General features: G+C 46.5%; 1 protein-coding gene across 1 annotated transcript; it reads left to right on the top strand.

Annotated features, from left to right (window-relative positions):
* The first annotated feature begins 7,067 nt into the window (after positions 1-7,067).
* LOC119323101 (protein TIC 21, chloroplastic-like) lies at positions 7,068-10,303 on the top strand. The gene is made up of 4 exons (XM_037596678.1): positions 7,068-7,372; positions 8,412-8,669; positions 8,923-9,126; positions 10,049-10,303. Exons 1-4 carry the CDS (start codon positions 7,118-7,120, stop codon positions 10,148-10,150), a joined length of 819 nt encoding a protein of 272 aa, XP_037452575.1. The 5' UTR covers positions 7,068-7,117; the 3' UTR covers positions 10,151-10,303.
* Positions 10,304-15,743: the final 5,440 nt, after the last annotated feature.

Here is a 15,743-nt window from a genome sequence, read left to right as displayed (position 1 = left end):
AAGGTTTTGTCGACCCTAAGAATGCTAACAAGGTATGCAAGCTCCAGCGCTCCATCTATGGGCTGGTGCAAGCATCTCGGAGTTGGAACATTCGCTTTAATGAGATGATTAAAGCATTTGGGTTTATGCAGATTTATGGAGAAGCCTGCGTTTACAAGAAAGTGAGTGGGAGCTCTGTAGCATTTCTCATATTATATGTGGATGACATACTTTTGATGGGAAATGATATAGAACTTTTGGACAGCATAAAGGCCTACTTGAATAAGTGTTTTTCAATGAAGGACCTTGGAGAAGCTGCTTACATATTAGGCATCAAAATCTATAGAGATAGATCAAGACGCCTCATAGGTCTTTCACAAAGCACATACCTTGATAAGATATTGAAGTAGTTCAATATGTATCAGTCCAAGAAGGGGTTCTTGCCTGTGTTGCAAGGTGTGAAATTGAGCTCGGCTCAATGCCCGACCACGGCAGAAGATAGAGAAAAGATGAGTGTCGTCCCCTATGCCTCAGCCATAGGGTCTATCATGTATGCCATGACATGTACCAGACCTGATATAAACCTTGCCGTAAGTTTGGTAGGAAGGTACCAAAGTAATCCCGACATGGAACACTGGACAGCGGTCAAGAACATCCTTAAGTACCTAAAAAGGACTAAGGACATGTTTCTCGTATATGGAGGTGACGAAGAGCTCGTCGTAAAGGGTTACATCGACGCTAGCTTCAACACAGATCTGGATGACTCTAAGTCACAAACCGGATACGTGTATATTTTGAATGGTGGGGCAGTAAGCTGGTGCAGTTGCAAGCAGAGCGTCGTGGCGGGATCTACATGTGAAGCGGAGTACATGGCAGCCTCGGAGGCAGCGCATGAAGCAATCTAGGTGAAGGAGTTCATCACCGACCTAGGAGTCATACCCAATGCGTCGGGGCCGATTACACTCTTCTGTGACAACACTGGAGCTATTGCACTTGCCAAGGAGCCCAGGTTTCACAAGAAGACCAGGCACATCAAGCGTCGCTTCAACTCCATTCGTGAAAATGTTCAAGATGGAGACATAGATATTTGTAAAGTACATACGGACCTGAATGTAGCAGATCCGTTGACTAAACCTCTCCCTAGAGCAAAACATGATCAACACCAGGACGCAATGGGTGTTCGATACATCACAATGTAACTAGATTATTGACTCTAGTGCAAGTGGGAGACTGTTGGAAATATGCCCTAGAGGCAATAATAAAATGGTTATTATTATATTTCTTTGTTCATGATAATTGTCTATTGTTCATGCTATAATTGTATTATCCGGAAATCGTAATACATGTGTGAATATATAGACCACAACAAGTCCCTAGTGAGCCTCTAGTTGACTAGCTCGTTGATCAACAGATAGTCATGGTTTCCTGACTATGGACATTGGATGTCATTGATAACGGGATCACATCATTAGGAGAATGATGTGATGGACAAGACCCAATCCTAAGCATAGCACAAAGATCGTGTAGTTCGTTTCACTAGAGCTTTTCCAAATGTCAAGTATCATTTCCTTAGACCATGAGATTGTGCAACTCCCGGATACCGTAGGAGTGCTTTGGGTTTGCCAAATGTCACAACGTAACTGGGTGACTATAAAGGTGCACTACGGGTATCTCCGAAAGTGTCTGTTGGGTTGGCACGAATCAAGACTGGGATTTGTCACTCCGTATGACGGAGAGGTATCTCTGGGCCCACTCGGTAATGCATCATCAAATGAGCTCAATGTGACCAAGTGTCTGGTCACGGGATCATGCATTACGGTACGAGTAAAGTGACTTGCCGGTAACGAGACTGAACGAGGTATTGGGATACCGACGATCAAGTCTCGGGCAAGTAACATACCAATTGACAAAGGGAATTGTATACGGGATTGATTGAATCCTCGACATTGTGGTTCATCCGATGAGATCATCGAGGAGCATGTGGGAGCCAACATGGGTATCCAGATCCTGCTGTTGGTTATTGACCGGAGAGGCGTCTCGGTCATGTTTGCATGTCTCCCGAACCCGTAGGGTCTACACACTTAAGGTTCGGTGATGCTAGGGTTGTAGAGATATGAATATGCAGTAACCCGAAAGTTGTTCGGAGTCCCTGATGAGATCCCGGACGTCACGAGGAGTTCTGGAATGGTCCGGAGGTGAAGAATTATATATAGGAAGTGCAGTTTCGGCCATCGGGAAAGTTTTGGGGGTCACTGGTATTGTACCGGGACCACCGAAAGGATCCCGGGGGTCCACCGGGTGGGGCCACCTATCCCGGAGGCCTGAAGTGGGGAGGGGAACCAGCCCCTGGTGGGCTGGTGCGCCCCCCCCCTTGGGCCCCCCTACGCCTAGGGTTGGAAACCCTAGGGTGGGGGGCGCCTCCACTTGCCTTGGGGGGCTAGCCTCCCCCCTGGCTGCCCCCCCCCCTTGGAGATCCCATCTCCAGGGCCGGCGCCCCCCCTGGGGACCCTATATAAAGAGGAGGGGAGGGAGGGCAGCCTGGCGCCTCCCTTCCCCCTTGCTACACCTCTCCCTCCCGCAGACACTTGGCGAAGCCCTGCCGGGATCCCTGCTGCATCCACCACCACACCGTCGTGCTGCTGGATCTTCATCAACCTCTCCTTCCCCCTTGCTGGATCAAGAAGGAGGAGACATCTCACTGACCGTACGTGTGTTGAACGCGGAGGTGCCGTCCGTTCGGCGCTAGGATCTCCGGTGATTTGGATCACGACGAGTACGACTCCCTCAACCCCGTTCTCTTGAACGCTTTCGCTCGTGATCTACAAGGGTATGTAGATGCACTCCTCTCTCGTTGCTGGATGAACTCCTAGATTGATCTTGGTGAACGTAGGAAATTTTTTATTTTATGCAACGTTCCCCAACAAGTTCTTCGATGATGCCTCAGAGTGAATCAAGTTCACCTCTTTTGCACTCATGTCATTCGTCACCTTTTTGACACTAGTTGACAAAAAGGGGGAGAATTACATTGAGTCGTTTGGATAGATTTACTCTGTTGAATTTGATCTTAGTGTTTATTTGGTCTGGTTTCTGAGCTCTTTGTCTAAAAGACTATTTGTGATTCTATGTGTGCTCTGATGTAAAACTACTTCTGTGTTGTAATGTTAGTAACCCCGCATGCCACACTATTTCTATCGAAGCATTTCTTTTGTAGGTGGAATTATTTACCAAAAGTTATGAATGATTGCACCATATACTCGATGGATTACATATCATCAGTGCGAATCATTACCTCGAATGATTGAAAAATCCTCCACATACTTAAATGAATCGCAAGGAATTTCATTTCATATCTTTAACCCTGCATACATCAAGGGGTAGTATATTTCATCATCGAGTCAAGTAACGCAAGTTCACTCTTGTTTGATTTACATTTTACCTATCTACCTTCACTTTGATGATTATCTGTTTTGTCAACAACCGTCCAAAAAGGGGGAGATTGTTGGTGCAATGATATGCCCCTTATGTTTTGGAGCTTGTTGACATAAACAGTTTGGGACTTATGTGTTTGCTAGTGCACACAGAGTAACAGGTCCCTGATGTATTGAGGAGTTTGATGCAAACAATGAAGATAATCTCCCTGCGCTGCAGTGAAGGTTATCACCGAAGATGATGCTAACAAGAGTGACCCCTAAAAATTGCTGAAGTGAAGCAATTGATTCAGTGTCTGTCTGAAGAAAGATGACTGCGTCTGAGGAGAATGAAGACAAAGTGAAGACATGACATTTATTTCGTTATTCTTCTTCTTTCATTGAGTCATAGGACCACCTACTATTAAGAGGGGTATAGCGTTCGAAGCTTTGATTCTCTGATGCTAAACCCAAATCCTATGAAAGCTGTGAGAGAAATCTCTTTGTGTTCTGAGCAAATACTTGCCAGCAAGAGACTATGTTTGAATGCTTTAGCTTTGTCATCCAGAACATGTACTACTAAAAGATAAACCTAGAAAATTTGAAAATAAAAGGCAGAGAAATACTAAGAGAATGATAAATGAGAAAACCCCGTAAACCAACTTTAAGCAACTAAACAGCTTCAGTGCAAGGTGGTCAACCATTTGCCAAGCAGAAGTAGGAGTAGCTTTTGGTCTGTATAGAAATGGGCGGTGAATTTGTGAGGTCAAATCAAAACAATGTGCATAAAATATAGCATTATTCATGTTTCATAAAACTAAAGTTGCAAAAAAGAAACAAGTATATTCATAGAAAATTCAAGAATATATTTTAAGGGGAATCATTACTATATAATCAATTATAAATGTCCTTCAATACACATATTTGAATTAGGTGTTTGGACTTGTAACAATTCCCAGTTTCCTCGCTATGCACTATCCATCAGAAAGATAACTTAGTGCCCCTTTGTTGTAACAGTCTGGCCTAAATAATCGGTGATGACCCCAACCTAAAACACATTATGGGATACACTACAACAGAAGTTATCAAATTTATCAAGAACTGGTAGAACATCAAGTAGGGTTATCAAAGTGAAATCGCTTAGTTTGATGGACTGATTTATGTAAAGTTGGTTTGTCGGAAGAACTTAGTATGCTAGCATCTTAGTCGTGGAACAATATGATAGTGGCACATAGATTTGAAGACGGGACGACTACGAAAGGGGAAATTCAAACACTATTAACTTAGTAACCGTACCAATTTGGCTAATCATACTAGTAAATTTAATCGGGGTGAAATCACATTATCTTATTTGTATACAACATGAAAGTGTAGAGGAGTTAGTTAGTTGGGGATATATGTCGTTGTACTGAATTATGATCTTGTAGAATCGTAAAACAGGGCATAGTTGGGGAGAGAAGCATGCTTAAAATCATATGGGGAATTATATGAAATCTCATTCTACTTCATGTTCCGATATTGAGGGTAGAAGTATTTTTCTGAACTGGGCTAATCCCCTTTCCATTTAAAAGATAACATAAATACAACAAAATCCAGGAGTTTGAAAGGGAAAGGGAAAAAGTGAGTCCAAGCATTTCTAGGATACCCATTGCAGATGCTTGCATTTGAAACGCATGCCATGGGGCGAAAACCCAGAAACACCTCAAAACGCTAACCTAAACAGTTCACCAAACAACAGTCATCATGTTTGATAGACCTACGCAGAGGCAACATGAGATTTAACAAAATACACAAACGAGGGCCACCATGACCATGAAAGGGCCACCATGACCATGAAAACAGCAGCAGTCAGCATCATATCAGCGCCCAGAGAAGGAGGGGGCAAGTTTCCCTCCAGGGCATCATCGGAGTAGGCAGTCACGCAGATTCTCATCATGCTTTGGGCGTATCTTTTAGAAGCGCTGCACCTCGCTCCAGTTTCAATCGATCACCATCCTTCAGAAGCCCTGCCCTGTAAGACAAGTTTACACAAGTCGCAAACACAACCTCAAAGGGGGTTTTAAGTCTTTTTAGTTCAGAAGTAGCACGGTTTCTACAAATCCAGATGGCCCATCAAATAGTTGCCAAACCGTCAGTAAAGAACTGTTCCCAATTAGGAGAAATACGTAACACCAGGAGTAGAACCAGCAAAGGTTATTGAGACAGAGCTCTATGCCAAACACCGAGCTGTGCTCGATGCAATTCTTGCAACCGGGCACAAGAAGAATAAGTGAAAAAGAGTCTCTCTACAATCATAAAACGAGCATCGAGGGTTCTAGCCCAGTTTCTATGTTTCATGACATCTCTGCTAAGCACAACATCTAGAAAAGTTGTCAAAGGAACATTTGAATTTTAATAGGTAACTTGGCTTTCCAAATCCACCTATAGTCACAGCCAGGTCTCTTTCGAAAGCATACATCGACTTAGTGGTATAGCCAACTTTAGGACCAAAAGACAACACAATCTTATCATGATCAAAGGATAAATTTAGCATGTCAATATATCGTTGATCTTAGCTAGCTGTTGAGCTAGATCCACATTCAGTCTGCGCCTAAACAAGGCCCCCGCGCCTCTTTCCCGAATTTGGGCAATAGTATCATCAGGGAACTTGGCAATACTAAGAGAGGGGGGGTCTAAGGGATCATGCCAAAGCCCGATAACATCTTCTGAGTGAATTACAACTTCTCTGCCGACCAGAAGTCTCCTTGACTTCCAACAGAGCTTTCTAGACAGGGGAATCATTGAATTTCTCTTTTACACATGCGATAGAGCATTTTTTTCCAGATACTTGGCTGCCAGCTAACTTACAACAATTTGCTATGTTCACTGGAAAAACCCATGGTGTTGTTTGTTGTGAGATATGCTTCCCTTTTGATAAAGGTGAGTATTGTGCTTATGTAGACTTTATTTTCTCAAGTTACTTAAACTTCTATGCGAATCTTGCTTAGTATTTTGGTAACCACAGAGGTATGTCACACGCACGCATACACGCACGCACACGCGCGCGCGCGCACACACACACACACTCCTTTTGACGATTTATCTTTTTATAAATAGGGCGATTGCTCGTCCTTAGACTAAGGCCCTTACAAGGTTCAACAAAAAAATGTATATCGAGACATGCGTTAGGCAACGTGCAATAGTAGAGGTTTCGATACAAGGCCAACAATGACCTATCAAGCGACGTAACACTGAGCTAATTACAAGAGAAGGATAAGATAACACGTATCGATCGCCACCCTAGCTCGTGATGATTTGACGTAATGTCGCCCGGAGCTCTCTGTACTTGGTCTTTAGGCTTGTAGCAAAGGCATCAAACTGCCAACGATTCTAGGCGAGGCAGCATGATTGTGTGCAGTTTGATCGCGAGGTGAAAATGTGCATTTATATAAGTGATCATATAATTGATTCAACTATATAAAATATGTGATCTTATTCAAGAGGCTTGTTGATTCACGACGAATGATATTTCAAATTATTTGCATGAGTCGTTTATTAGGTGCTTTCAAGAAAGTTATCCTAAATTTGGTTAGAATTTGTTATGTTCGATGCGATGGTGCTCAAATGTGGGAGCGGCAGTGCCCAACGGAAAATAACAAAACCAGAGGGTGGTTCACGCTAAACTTCCGCTGGAAAAGACAACGGCGAGCACGACCGCTGCACAACGGGCGAGTAGCATCGCAATCGCCAAAATGCAGGCGCTCCTACTCCCATCGCGGCTGCCGCCGCCGCTGCTCCGGCAGCGAGGGCTTCCCGCTGTTGCGTCTCTCGCCAGCCATCCCCTCAACGGAGCTACCCTCCCTACCGGGCGCCTCTGCTTCGGGGGCGGCGAAGCCGCTCCGCGGCGTCTCACTGTGGCGGCGGCGGCGTCCTCGTCTTCGTCGGGCCCTCTCTACCCGACGCCTCCCCCCACCGAGCAGACAATTGAGCGCGCCAAGCTCGAGCAGGTGCTTCCCTAATTTTATCCCCTTTGATTGATCCATCGACGTCCGGTACTTGACCCGCGCGTGAAGTAGGGTTCTTATCCTGCTTTCTCGAGAAAGATTATGTTTGGAAATCTGTATGGGAATTTTATGTTTATGTATTTTAGAGTGACACATGAAGTATTTACTGTTGGGCTATGTGATGGTTGCTTGTCTTAGGATAATGCACTCGGGCATGGTGATGTTTAGGGTTTAGGAAATTAAGTGATTTGTATCTGATATATCTCGAGTACAGGGAAATTGCTGAAATGTCAGGATAACTGGACGCTAAAGATATCATAGATAGATATTTCAGGTCTGGATCTTGTTGATAGAACCTCGCCTCACTGAGCATTCCATGGCGTGCCTGCTGGTTTCGTTTTGATGTGATAGTTGAGAGGATTGTGTGTTGCTGAATTTGCTAGTGCGCTTATAACTGTTTAATGACAGGTAAACTTACCTTATCAGGTTTGGATCTTGCCAATAGAACCACTGTCCTCATTAGGCATTTCATGGTGTTTTGGCTTTGTTTTGCTGTGATAGTTGATGGTACAAAATTGTATGTTTGTGATTTTGCTAGTGCCCATATGTCGCATCTGTTGCATGTAGATTGAAAAATGATAGTGAAATATAGGGTTAATAAATACAGCGCTCCCCAGTCATGACCTGTTGATCATTAGGATTTCATATCTTCTGGTTAAACTCTCTTACCTAGAAAAAGCGACACAGCATGTTTTAATTGCGATGCCATTTCTTCCAACTTTCCTTGCTCCTACTTTTAGTGAACAAACTGTGATCCTGATACCTGAAGCGACATTGTGACAATGTTCTTCTTTTCCCAGCTGTATGTGTTATATTAGGCTGATTAACCTGCGTGATGCTGGTAGCTTTGAATTAGGCTGTTTATTATTCACATAGCTAAAATTATATTGCATGTATATTGATTATCTTTAAGTACTACTCTAAGCCATGTACCATGACTGAAGCATATATTTTCATTCCTTTTCAATGACTGAATGGACAGGTTATCAAGAGGCTAGAGAAAACAGCTAGGTATTTCAAGAATTTGGGTACCCTAGGGTTCTGGTCCCAGTTGGTGTGCACGTTTGTTTCTGCTGGAATTTTGTCATTCTCCACAGTTGTTACTGGGAAGGTTACATCACCCTTTACATTCTACACAACTGCTGCTGGCGTTGCTGCAGCTTTTATTTCAGTCTTCTGGTCATTTGGCTACATCCGTCTTTCTGAAAGACTTCGGAAAACAGCAAGCGCACCCGCAAAGGTACTCTCTTTCTTGACCACCCATTTCACATTGTTACCTATCAGAGAACCATAACCTTCTCCACTGCCTGTGTCTCATCTTGTGTACTTATCTGTCTTGTGTACCATCTGAGAGTTGAACTGATTTTTTACACATTTAAATGGTAGTGCAAAGATTACTCATATCTGCTTATTTTTGTTTTATGCATGAGAAGATATACTTCAGATATGATTTGCTTTCAGATTAGAATATTAAACTATGGACTGATTTCCAGGCTCCTCCACGGGCTGATGTGATTAAAAGTCTGAAAAATGGCATTGTGCTCAATATTCTTGGGATGGGTTCAGCTGTTCTCGGTATGCAGGCACTTGTTGGTGCTTTGGTAGCAAAAGCCCTTACTACCTCCGCAGTCCCCTATTATCAGGCAACTTCTGCTGGCCAAAGTCCTGTTTTGGCTCTAGATGTATTCCTGGTTCAGGTATTTGATTGCTTATTTATTATGTTCGTATTTCTGAATTCTGAAAGTGCATTCTTCTATATGTAAGATGAATTTTGATGACACACATTACTCTACAATCAAGATCATAAACTGTTGAGCTTCATGTAAAAACAGCAAGACCCATAAGCCTGATTGTAATTGCAAGTTTTGATAAGCCAATGGATAGGGTCATTTCTCTAGGACCAAATCTGTACTGCAATAGTCCTGGTTTGTCTGTTGTACTTATATAGTTATAGTTATATTGTAAAGAAGGTGCTCTAGGACTAACATCAAAAGAATTCAGTTTCATAGCGCACAATCTGAATACATACCTTCAGGTCCTCCAAACTTTGCCCGTAAAATCATGTAAATAACGAATACAGTGAACATTCCGTAGCTAGTTTTGTGGATTCTAAACTTAGGCTGCGTTTGGCATTGCGGTGGATTCTCATAACCCCATTCACCCCAGCCGCTTTTCCCTGTTTCACTGTTTGTTTGAGCCACTGCTGCCCACTTTTGTGTCAAATTTTTTCCACAACAGATTATAAAATAAGCACAGAACGACACAGTTCATCAACCGCAAACCGAGTCTTAACCACCCAATTTTTTTTTGTTTCTTTTCATTTATGTATTAAGGAAAAATGCTTACGAGTTCGTTTCACATTCCTGATTGCGAAGTACTCCCTCCGTCCCATAATATAATAACGCTTTTCAAGCTTTGTTAGTTTGAAAAACTTTCTTATATTATGGGACTGAGGGAGTACTAAGAAACTATAAACCGGAAGAGGTAGTGGAATTACTGAAGTTGAATTGCTTATGCTGGAAGTTTAATTTCTTGAAGGCTTCATCACTCACAGCTCATCAGTATCAGCGAACATTCACGAGAAATAATCTGACAGTCTTTAATCCTCACCGTGCGCAGGCTTCAGCGAACACCATACTGTCGCATTTCCTAGGTGTGGCGACTTCCCTGGAGCTGCTCCGTTCCGTGTCAATCGCCCCGACCGAGCCTGCTGCGACATGAGCCAAGGGCCCAAGAGCTCAAGAGCTGCTGGATTCCTTTACTTTGCACTCGTTTTCCTTTTTCCCTGACTGCCTAGGAATAGCATCTCGTGTGTGCCTGTATTATGACTTGACATTTCGGCTTAAATGAGCACCGTGTGGCCTTCTTCGTCTCGTTTTTTTTTTTGGCACTTAGTCTCGTTTTTTTTTCGAGGTGTATTCGTCTCTCTTTTGTTTTGAGATTGTGAATTCGTCTCTTTGGTGGTGGACTGTTGGTACGCAACGAGAGCACCACGCTGTGCGGGCCAGAGGCGATGCGCCACTACACCCGTCCGTGCAACTCCATTGGCAGTCGCACGGCCGTTTACGCTCACGTGGTGACTGAGCGAACAGTTGAATTCCGGAGTACCGCCGCTCGTGGCTAAATTTCGTGTTTTGACCCTTTTCTGAAACCTATTCGAGATCTGACCCCGGTTCGTAAAAATTTCAGAATCTGACTCTTTCTTACCGCCAAGGCCTTTGGCGATAGGGTATAACAGCCTACCGCCAAAGCCCCTGGCGGTAAGAAAGACCCCTACCGCCAAACAGGCTGGCGGTAGGCTGTACAACCCTACCGCCAAGGTGTCCGGCGGTAGGTGCCAGCGTGCACTGTGTTCCATACTTAGAAAAAAAACAACCCTACCGCCAGAGGCCTTGGCGGTAGGTCTTGGCGATAGGCTGTTATACCCTACCGCCAGGGGCCTTGGCGGTAAGAAAAGGATCAAATCTCAAAAATTTTACCAACCAGGGTCAGATTTCGAATAAGTTACGAAAAGAGGTCAAAACACGAAATTTAGCCGCCACTCGTGCATGACAGCTAGTAGGCCTGTTGAGTTTCACTCGCACGGCAGGCTCGCTCGAAGTTTCGCGCGCGGCCGCCTGTCCGCTAGCGGGGCGCTGGAATCCGCGCACAGTGACTCACAGCTCGCCCGCGACACGCACATTGATTCGAGCCTGACTGCCCCTCTGTCTCGCTCACCTTCACTTCACCGCCCGCCCGCCGGAGCCAGACAAGGCATCCCGCCACCCCCGACCACCGTGCCCGGCACATTCACTGGTTTCGCTCGCAGCCGTGGCAGGGAGTGCCACCGAAAGAGAGAGGGCTCGGACGAAATCACTGTTTTGACCTTATATATGAAGATTAACACGAATTAACCTCCTTTCAAAAATATTTTCGAATCTGACCTTTTTTGGTCACGCCAACGTCCTTGGCGTTTGGATTGCACTGCAGACGCCACGATCAATGGCGTTTAGCCTTGGCCCAAACTTACACAGCTGGCACTGATGTGGCAAAGGCGAAACGCCATGAACCTTGGCGTCTGGGCAAACGCCATAGTGCTTGGCGTTTGGTAATACACACATATATGTGTCCTTGTCTGGCGGGCCTAGCTAAAACTACCGAGAGCTGGCTGGTTAAATCTTTTGGGCAAGCTTGCATGTTAGTATCAAACTTGCGTTTTGGGTAAACGCCATATTCCTTGGGCGAGCTTGCATGTTAGTATTATTTCTTCTTTCCATGCAAACGATGTGCTCCATGCAAGAGTCCATGACAACTTGCACGTATTGTGAGCGGAACAGGAACTACGATTGCCTTCGTTGAATTATTACTCCTAGTCAAGCATGAACTGCACGGTTTCGGGCCATTAACTCGGTGCTGCTAATCGCCGGTAAAAATTCCAACCCGACTTTTTTGTCATTAAACATGGTGTTGTAAATCAAGTCGTCTGAATTTTCACAAATCGACATCAAATTTACAGAAGGTTTGCAGGTGTTCAAACTCGTGCCACTTACGGGTCCGACCACACGATCTGACCCCAACCACTACTGAAATTTCCATATACGCCGGTTGTCAGGCTCTTTGCCGAGAGCCAAAACACGGACACTCAACAAAGTAAACAACACCGAGAGCCACACTCGCCAAACCTTGCTTCACGGCAACTAGTTGACGTTGCCGTCACGGGCTCACGGCGAACAAGCATCGCATGACAAACGACGCAGATGCCGAGAGCCACACACGGCAAAGAGGAGCCATGTGGCATCCCCGTTCACAATTGATGGCTCCGTCAGTTTCTTTCCACATTACCGAGAGCAGACGTGATTGGACACAGCCGTTCTAGAGCAATATGACCGGACGGGTGGGCGTCCACACAACACATCACAGGTGCCTTTCCTCTCCGTTCTAACCCTATTCGTTCCTCTCCACTCCCTCGCCGTCCAGACCAAGATCTCCACCATGCCCAAGTCTTGGTTTTCTGAGGTGTCGGCTTTGGATCTCCCTTCAGATCATGGCACCGCCGTCATCGTTCTTCGGACTCCTTGACCTCCACGGCCACCAACTCCTCCGAGATGAAGGAGATCGTCATCTTCTCTGACGACACGGAGGATTAGCCGACGGAGCAGTCACGCTTCCTCTCGGAGGCGGCAAGAACGAACCAGGAGTGCCAACGATAGATTGTCCACTACCTCGGTGGCCCCGGTGGCTTGTCGTCCTCGTGGAGCATCGTCGCGGCGGCAAGGCAGAAGTGGATAAACACGGTGTGCCGCTCGGCCTTTGCAAAGTCCGACAAGGCGCCGACTAGGTCCGCGCTGACCACGGCGGGGACGGTCGCGTGTCATCGCGACTGCTTTGACGGGGAGCTTACAAAGATCAGCTAGGAGTGATCGCTCAGCGACACCCCCCCCCCCCCTATCAGCAGGGGCAAGGCAACCAAGGCACACCGACTAGGGTCGGCATTAGCCTAGGCGGCCCTCGGCACGACGCAGGAGAAAGCGAAACGGCTCGTTCGTGAGCGCCATGTGGCGATCGGACGGGGCTGCCGCACCCCGTGCCCTTCCGTCGCTGGAAGGACTACTCTGATGATGAATACGACGACGACGGCGACATGAACGACAATGGTGGTTCCACCGTAAATTACTCCCTCCGTCCCATAATGTAAGACCTTTTTTGACACCAGGAGTACTATCTCCGACCTGGTTTATTGGTCCCTTTTGTATTTTGTGCCAAATTTTGATCTTAAATTTAAATAACAAAATATTAGTGAATGTCACAAAAAATAATAATGTTGGAAACTATGTTCAAATAAGAATAGAAGGATATATTTTTTGTGACATGCATTAATATTTTCTTATTTAAATCTATGATCAAAATTTAGCAAAATACGACGAGGACCAATAAATCAGGACAGAGGTATTATGCGTGAACTTAAGTGAATTTTGTTGTCTTTGCAAATTCGTTCGGTTTAGCATGCAAAAAAACTGTTCGGTTTGTTAAATCACGTCCCTAAAGTATGCGAACATGATTGGATGGTTGGCTTTCATATTCTTGCATGCGGACTGGTCCGAACCAGTCCACTGACAAATACAATATTTTTTTCAGGAGTCAGTGTTGGTCATGTTTTACTAGTGTGTCGCACTCTGCAATGCAAATCATCCGTTGAATGTACTCTATCTAGCTAGCCAAGCTGTAAGTTAGCTTTTTTTTCTTACATGAGCTCTCAATTAGCTTTAGCTAAGCTAGGCTAGCACATATTTGTGTCTGACACCAAACGCCAAGGAGTATGGCGTTTGCCCAAACGCCAAGGTTCATGGCGTTTCGCCTGCGCCACATCAGCACTAGCTGTGTAAGTGTGGGCCAGGGCCAGACGCCATTGATCGTGGCGTCTCTAGTGTAATCCAAACGCTGAGGATGTTGGCGTGACCAAAAAAGGTCAGATTCAAAAGTATTTTCCAAACGAGGTCAATTCGTGCTAATCTTCGCGTATAAGGTCAAAACAGAAATTTCATCCAGAGGGCTCAGAGATCCATCCACACGAGCGACCGATGCGCCTCTGCCGTTGCCGCCTGCCTGCCTGCCTCGTCCCCCGGTTGATAAATAAAGAAATGCTCCCGAATCCCGCACGTCGGCAGGGGAGAAGATAGATTGATGGATGGACATTGGACGGATAGGACACCGGGCGTGTTTGGGGGCGGTACGGAGGTCGCCCCGAGGGCATTAATAAAAAATAAAAATACTGTACGATACAGGCTGGGGGAGTGGCAAAGCAAGGAACGATGGATGGATCCCGCGCGGCGTGCAGGGCACCGGCTCGGGCGATAAACAAAACGGTCCCAGGAAGCTGCGGCGAAGCTGCGGCGAAGCTGCCTAGGGTCGTAACTGAAACGGGTGGGGTGGTGGGGTTGTTGGTTGGGCTGGCACTGGCACCCGTGGAATGGATCTCCCCGATCTCGCTCTCGCTCTCTCCATGGGCGTGGATCTCTGCCGATCTCGGCTGTACAGTACAGTACCGGCCAGTGTCGGTGCGGTGGGAGGCCGTTAAAGCCTCGCCAGGCTGTCCCAGATCCGTCCACGTCCCCCTTTCGCCGATCGATGATACCCGCCTCTGACTTCCACGGCCCCAACCTTACTACCTTCCCCGCCTCGTCGTTTTCTGCCCCTCCCCACTACCCCTACGGTGGTGCGGCTACGTGGACGCGCCGCCCGATGCCGGGCCTCGCGACGTGGAGCCGCCCGGTTCGCTCGCCGTTTTCGCCATCTCCACTCTCCAGCCACCCCTCCGACCTCATCCTTCTCGCATGACCTTCAGTGACTCATCGCGCGCGGCTGTGCTCTGCATCTATAGCTTCTGCAGTTCCGTCAACTTCAGCCGGTATGTCTACGGTTTCGCCTTGCCCCTGAGCTCTCACGCTCGCTCGCTTCCTGTGGTTGTTACGGGCGAGTTCAATTAAGTCGTCAATGCAGTTACTTACTCTCAGCAGCTCTTGTCCCCGACTCAAAACGGTTGTGATTTGTGAAACCTGGAGAGCAGCAATAGTCAAGTTGCAGTAAAGCTTTTGGAGAGCACGCCTTAGGCTGGTCACAGTGGGGAGTAACTTAGACTAGTAACATGTACTATGTTACTAGGCTATGTTCCTACCTCTATAGTGGGTAGTAACATATATGTAGTGTTATACATCACTTCATTTATTACTTCATAGACTCATTTAGCATTGGAAACCGCTAGGTGATGGTAACATATTATGTTACTCTATTTGTCTCTCTCCTCATTAACTACTTGACACGTCATCACTTTTGCTTATGTGGCATCTATATTACTACTTATGTTACTCCCACCATGACCAGCCAGCGCAGCTAGGATTACACATCACGAGGAAGGCAAAACCGCCAATGTAACCACCATGATAAACCTCGTGATTTAACATCAGTGCAGTGCAGCGCAGTGCAGATATTTTCCTTTATCATGTTGATCGGTGCCTGCCAGCGAGGCCAGCGGAGGCCGTACGGGTACGACCCATGAAGGCAGGCGTCAGGGATAGCTGCTACTGCTAGGCAGTGGCAGTGGAGCAGCGGCGTGCGTGAGGCGAGTGATGACTCAGCGCACGTACACGGAGACACCTGGGCCGGGCCGTGGCGGGGCAGCCGCGCTGAGCTGTGCCCATAACTGCCGTGCCTCCCCCCACGAAATCGCGCCGGTTTTCATTGCCCCGCCCCGAGAGATTGCGCTCCAGCCTGGCCACCCCCCCGCAAACCGCCGCGCCATCCCACCCCCCCTATCGCCTCCTCCGACCCCCCTGTCGTT

Source organism: Triticum dicoccoides, chromosome 6B (genome assembly GCF_002162155.2).
Source record: "Triticum dicoccoides isolate Atlit2015 ecotype Zavitan chromosome 6B, WEW_v2.0, whole genome shotgun sequence".
Taxonomy (NCBI): Eukaryota; Viridiplantae; Streptophyta; class Magnoliopsida; order Poales; family Poaceae; genus Triticum; species Triticum dicoccoides.
This window is presented reverse-complemented; position numbering and strand designations above follow the sequence as displayed.

Excerpts from the sequence above, each read along its gene's own strand:
- LOC119323101 (XM_037596678.1), top strand. The coding sequence starts at position 7,118 with ATGCAGGCGCTCCTACTCCCATCGCGGCTGCCGCCGCCGCTGCTCCGG. Across the intron at positions 7,373-8,411 it reads AGCGCGCCAAGCTCGAGCAG|GTTATCAAGAGGCTAGAGAA; the intron begins GTGCTTCCCTAA and ends CTGAATGGACAG. Across the intron at positions 9,127-10,048 it reads TAGATGTATTCCTGGTTCAG|GCTTCAGCGAACACCATACT; the intron begins GTATTTGATTGC and ends CACCGTGCGCAG.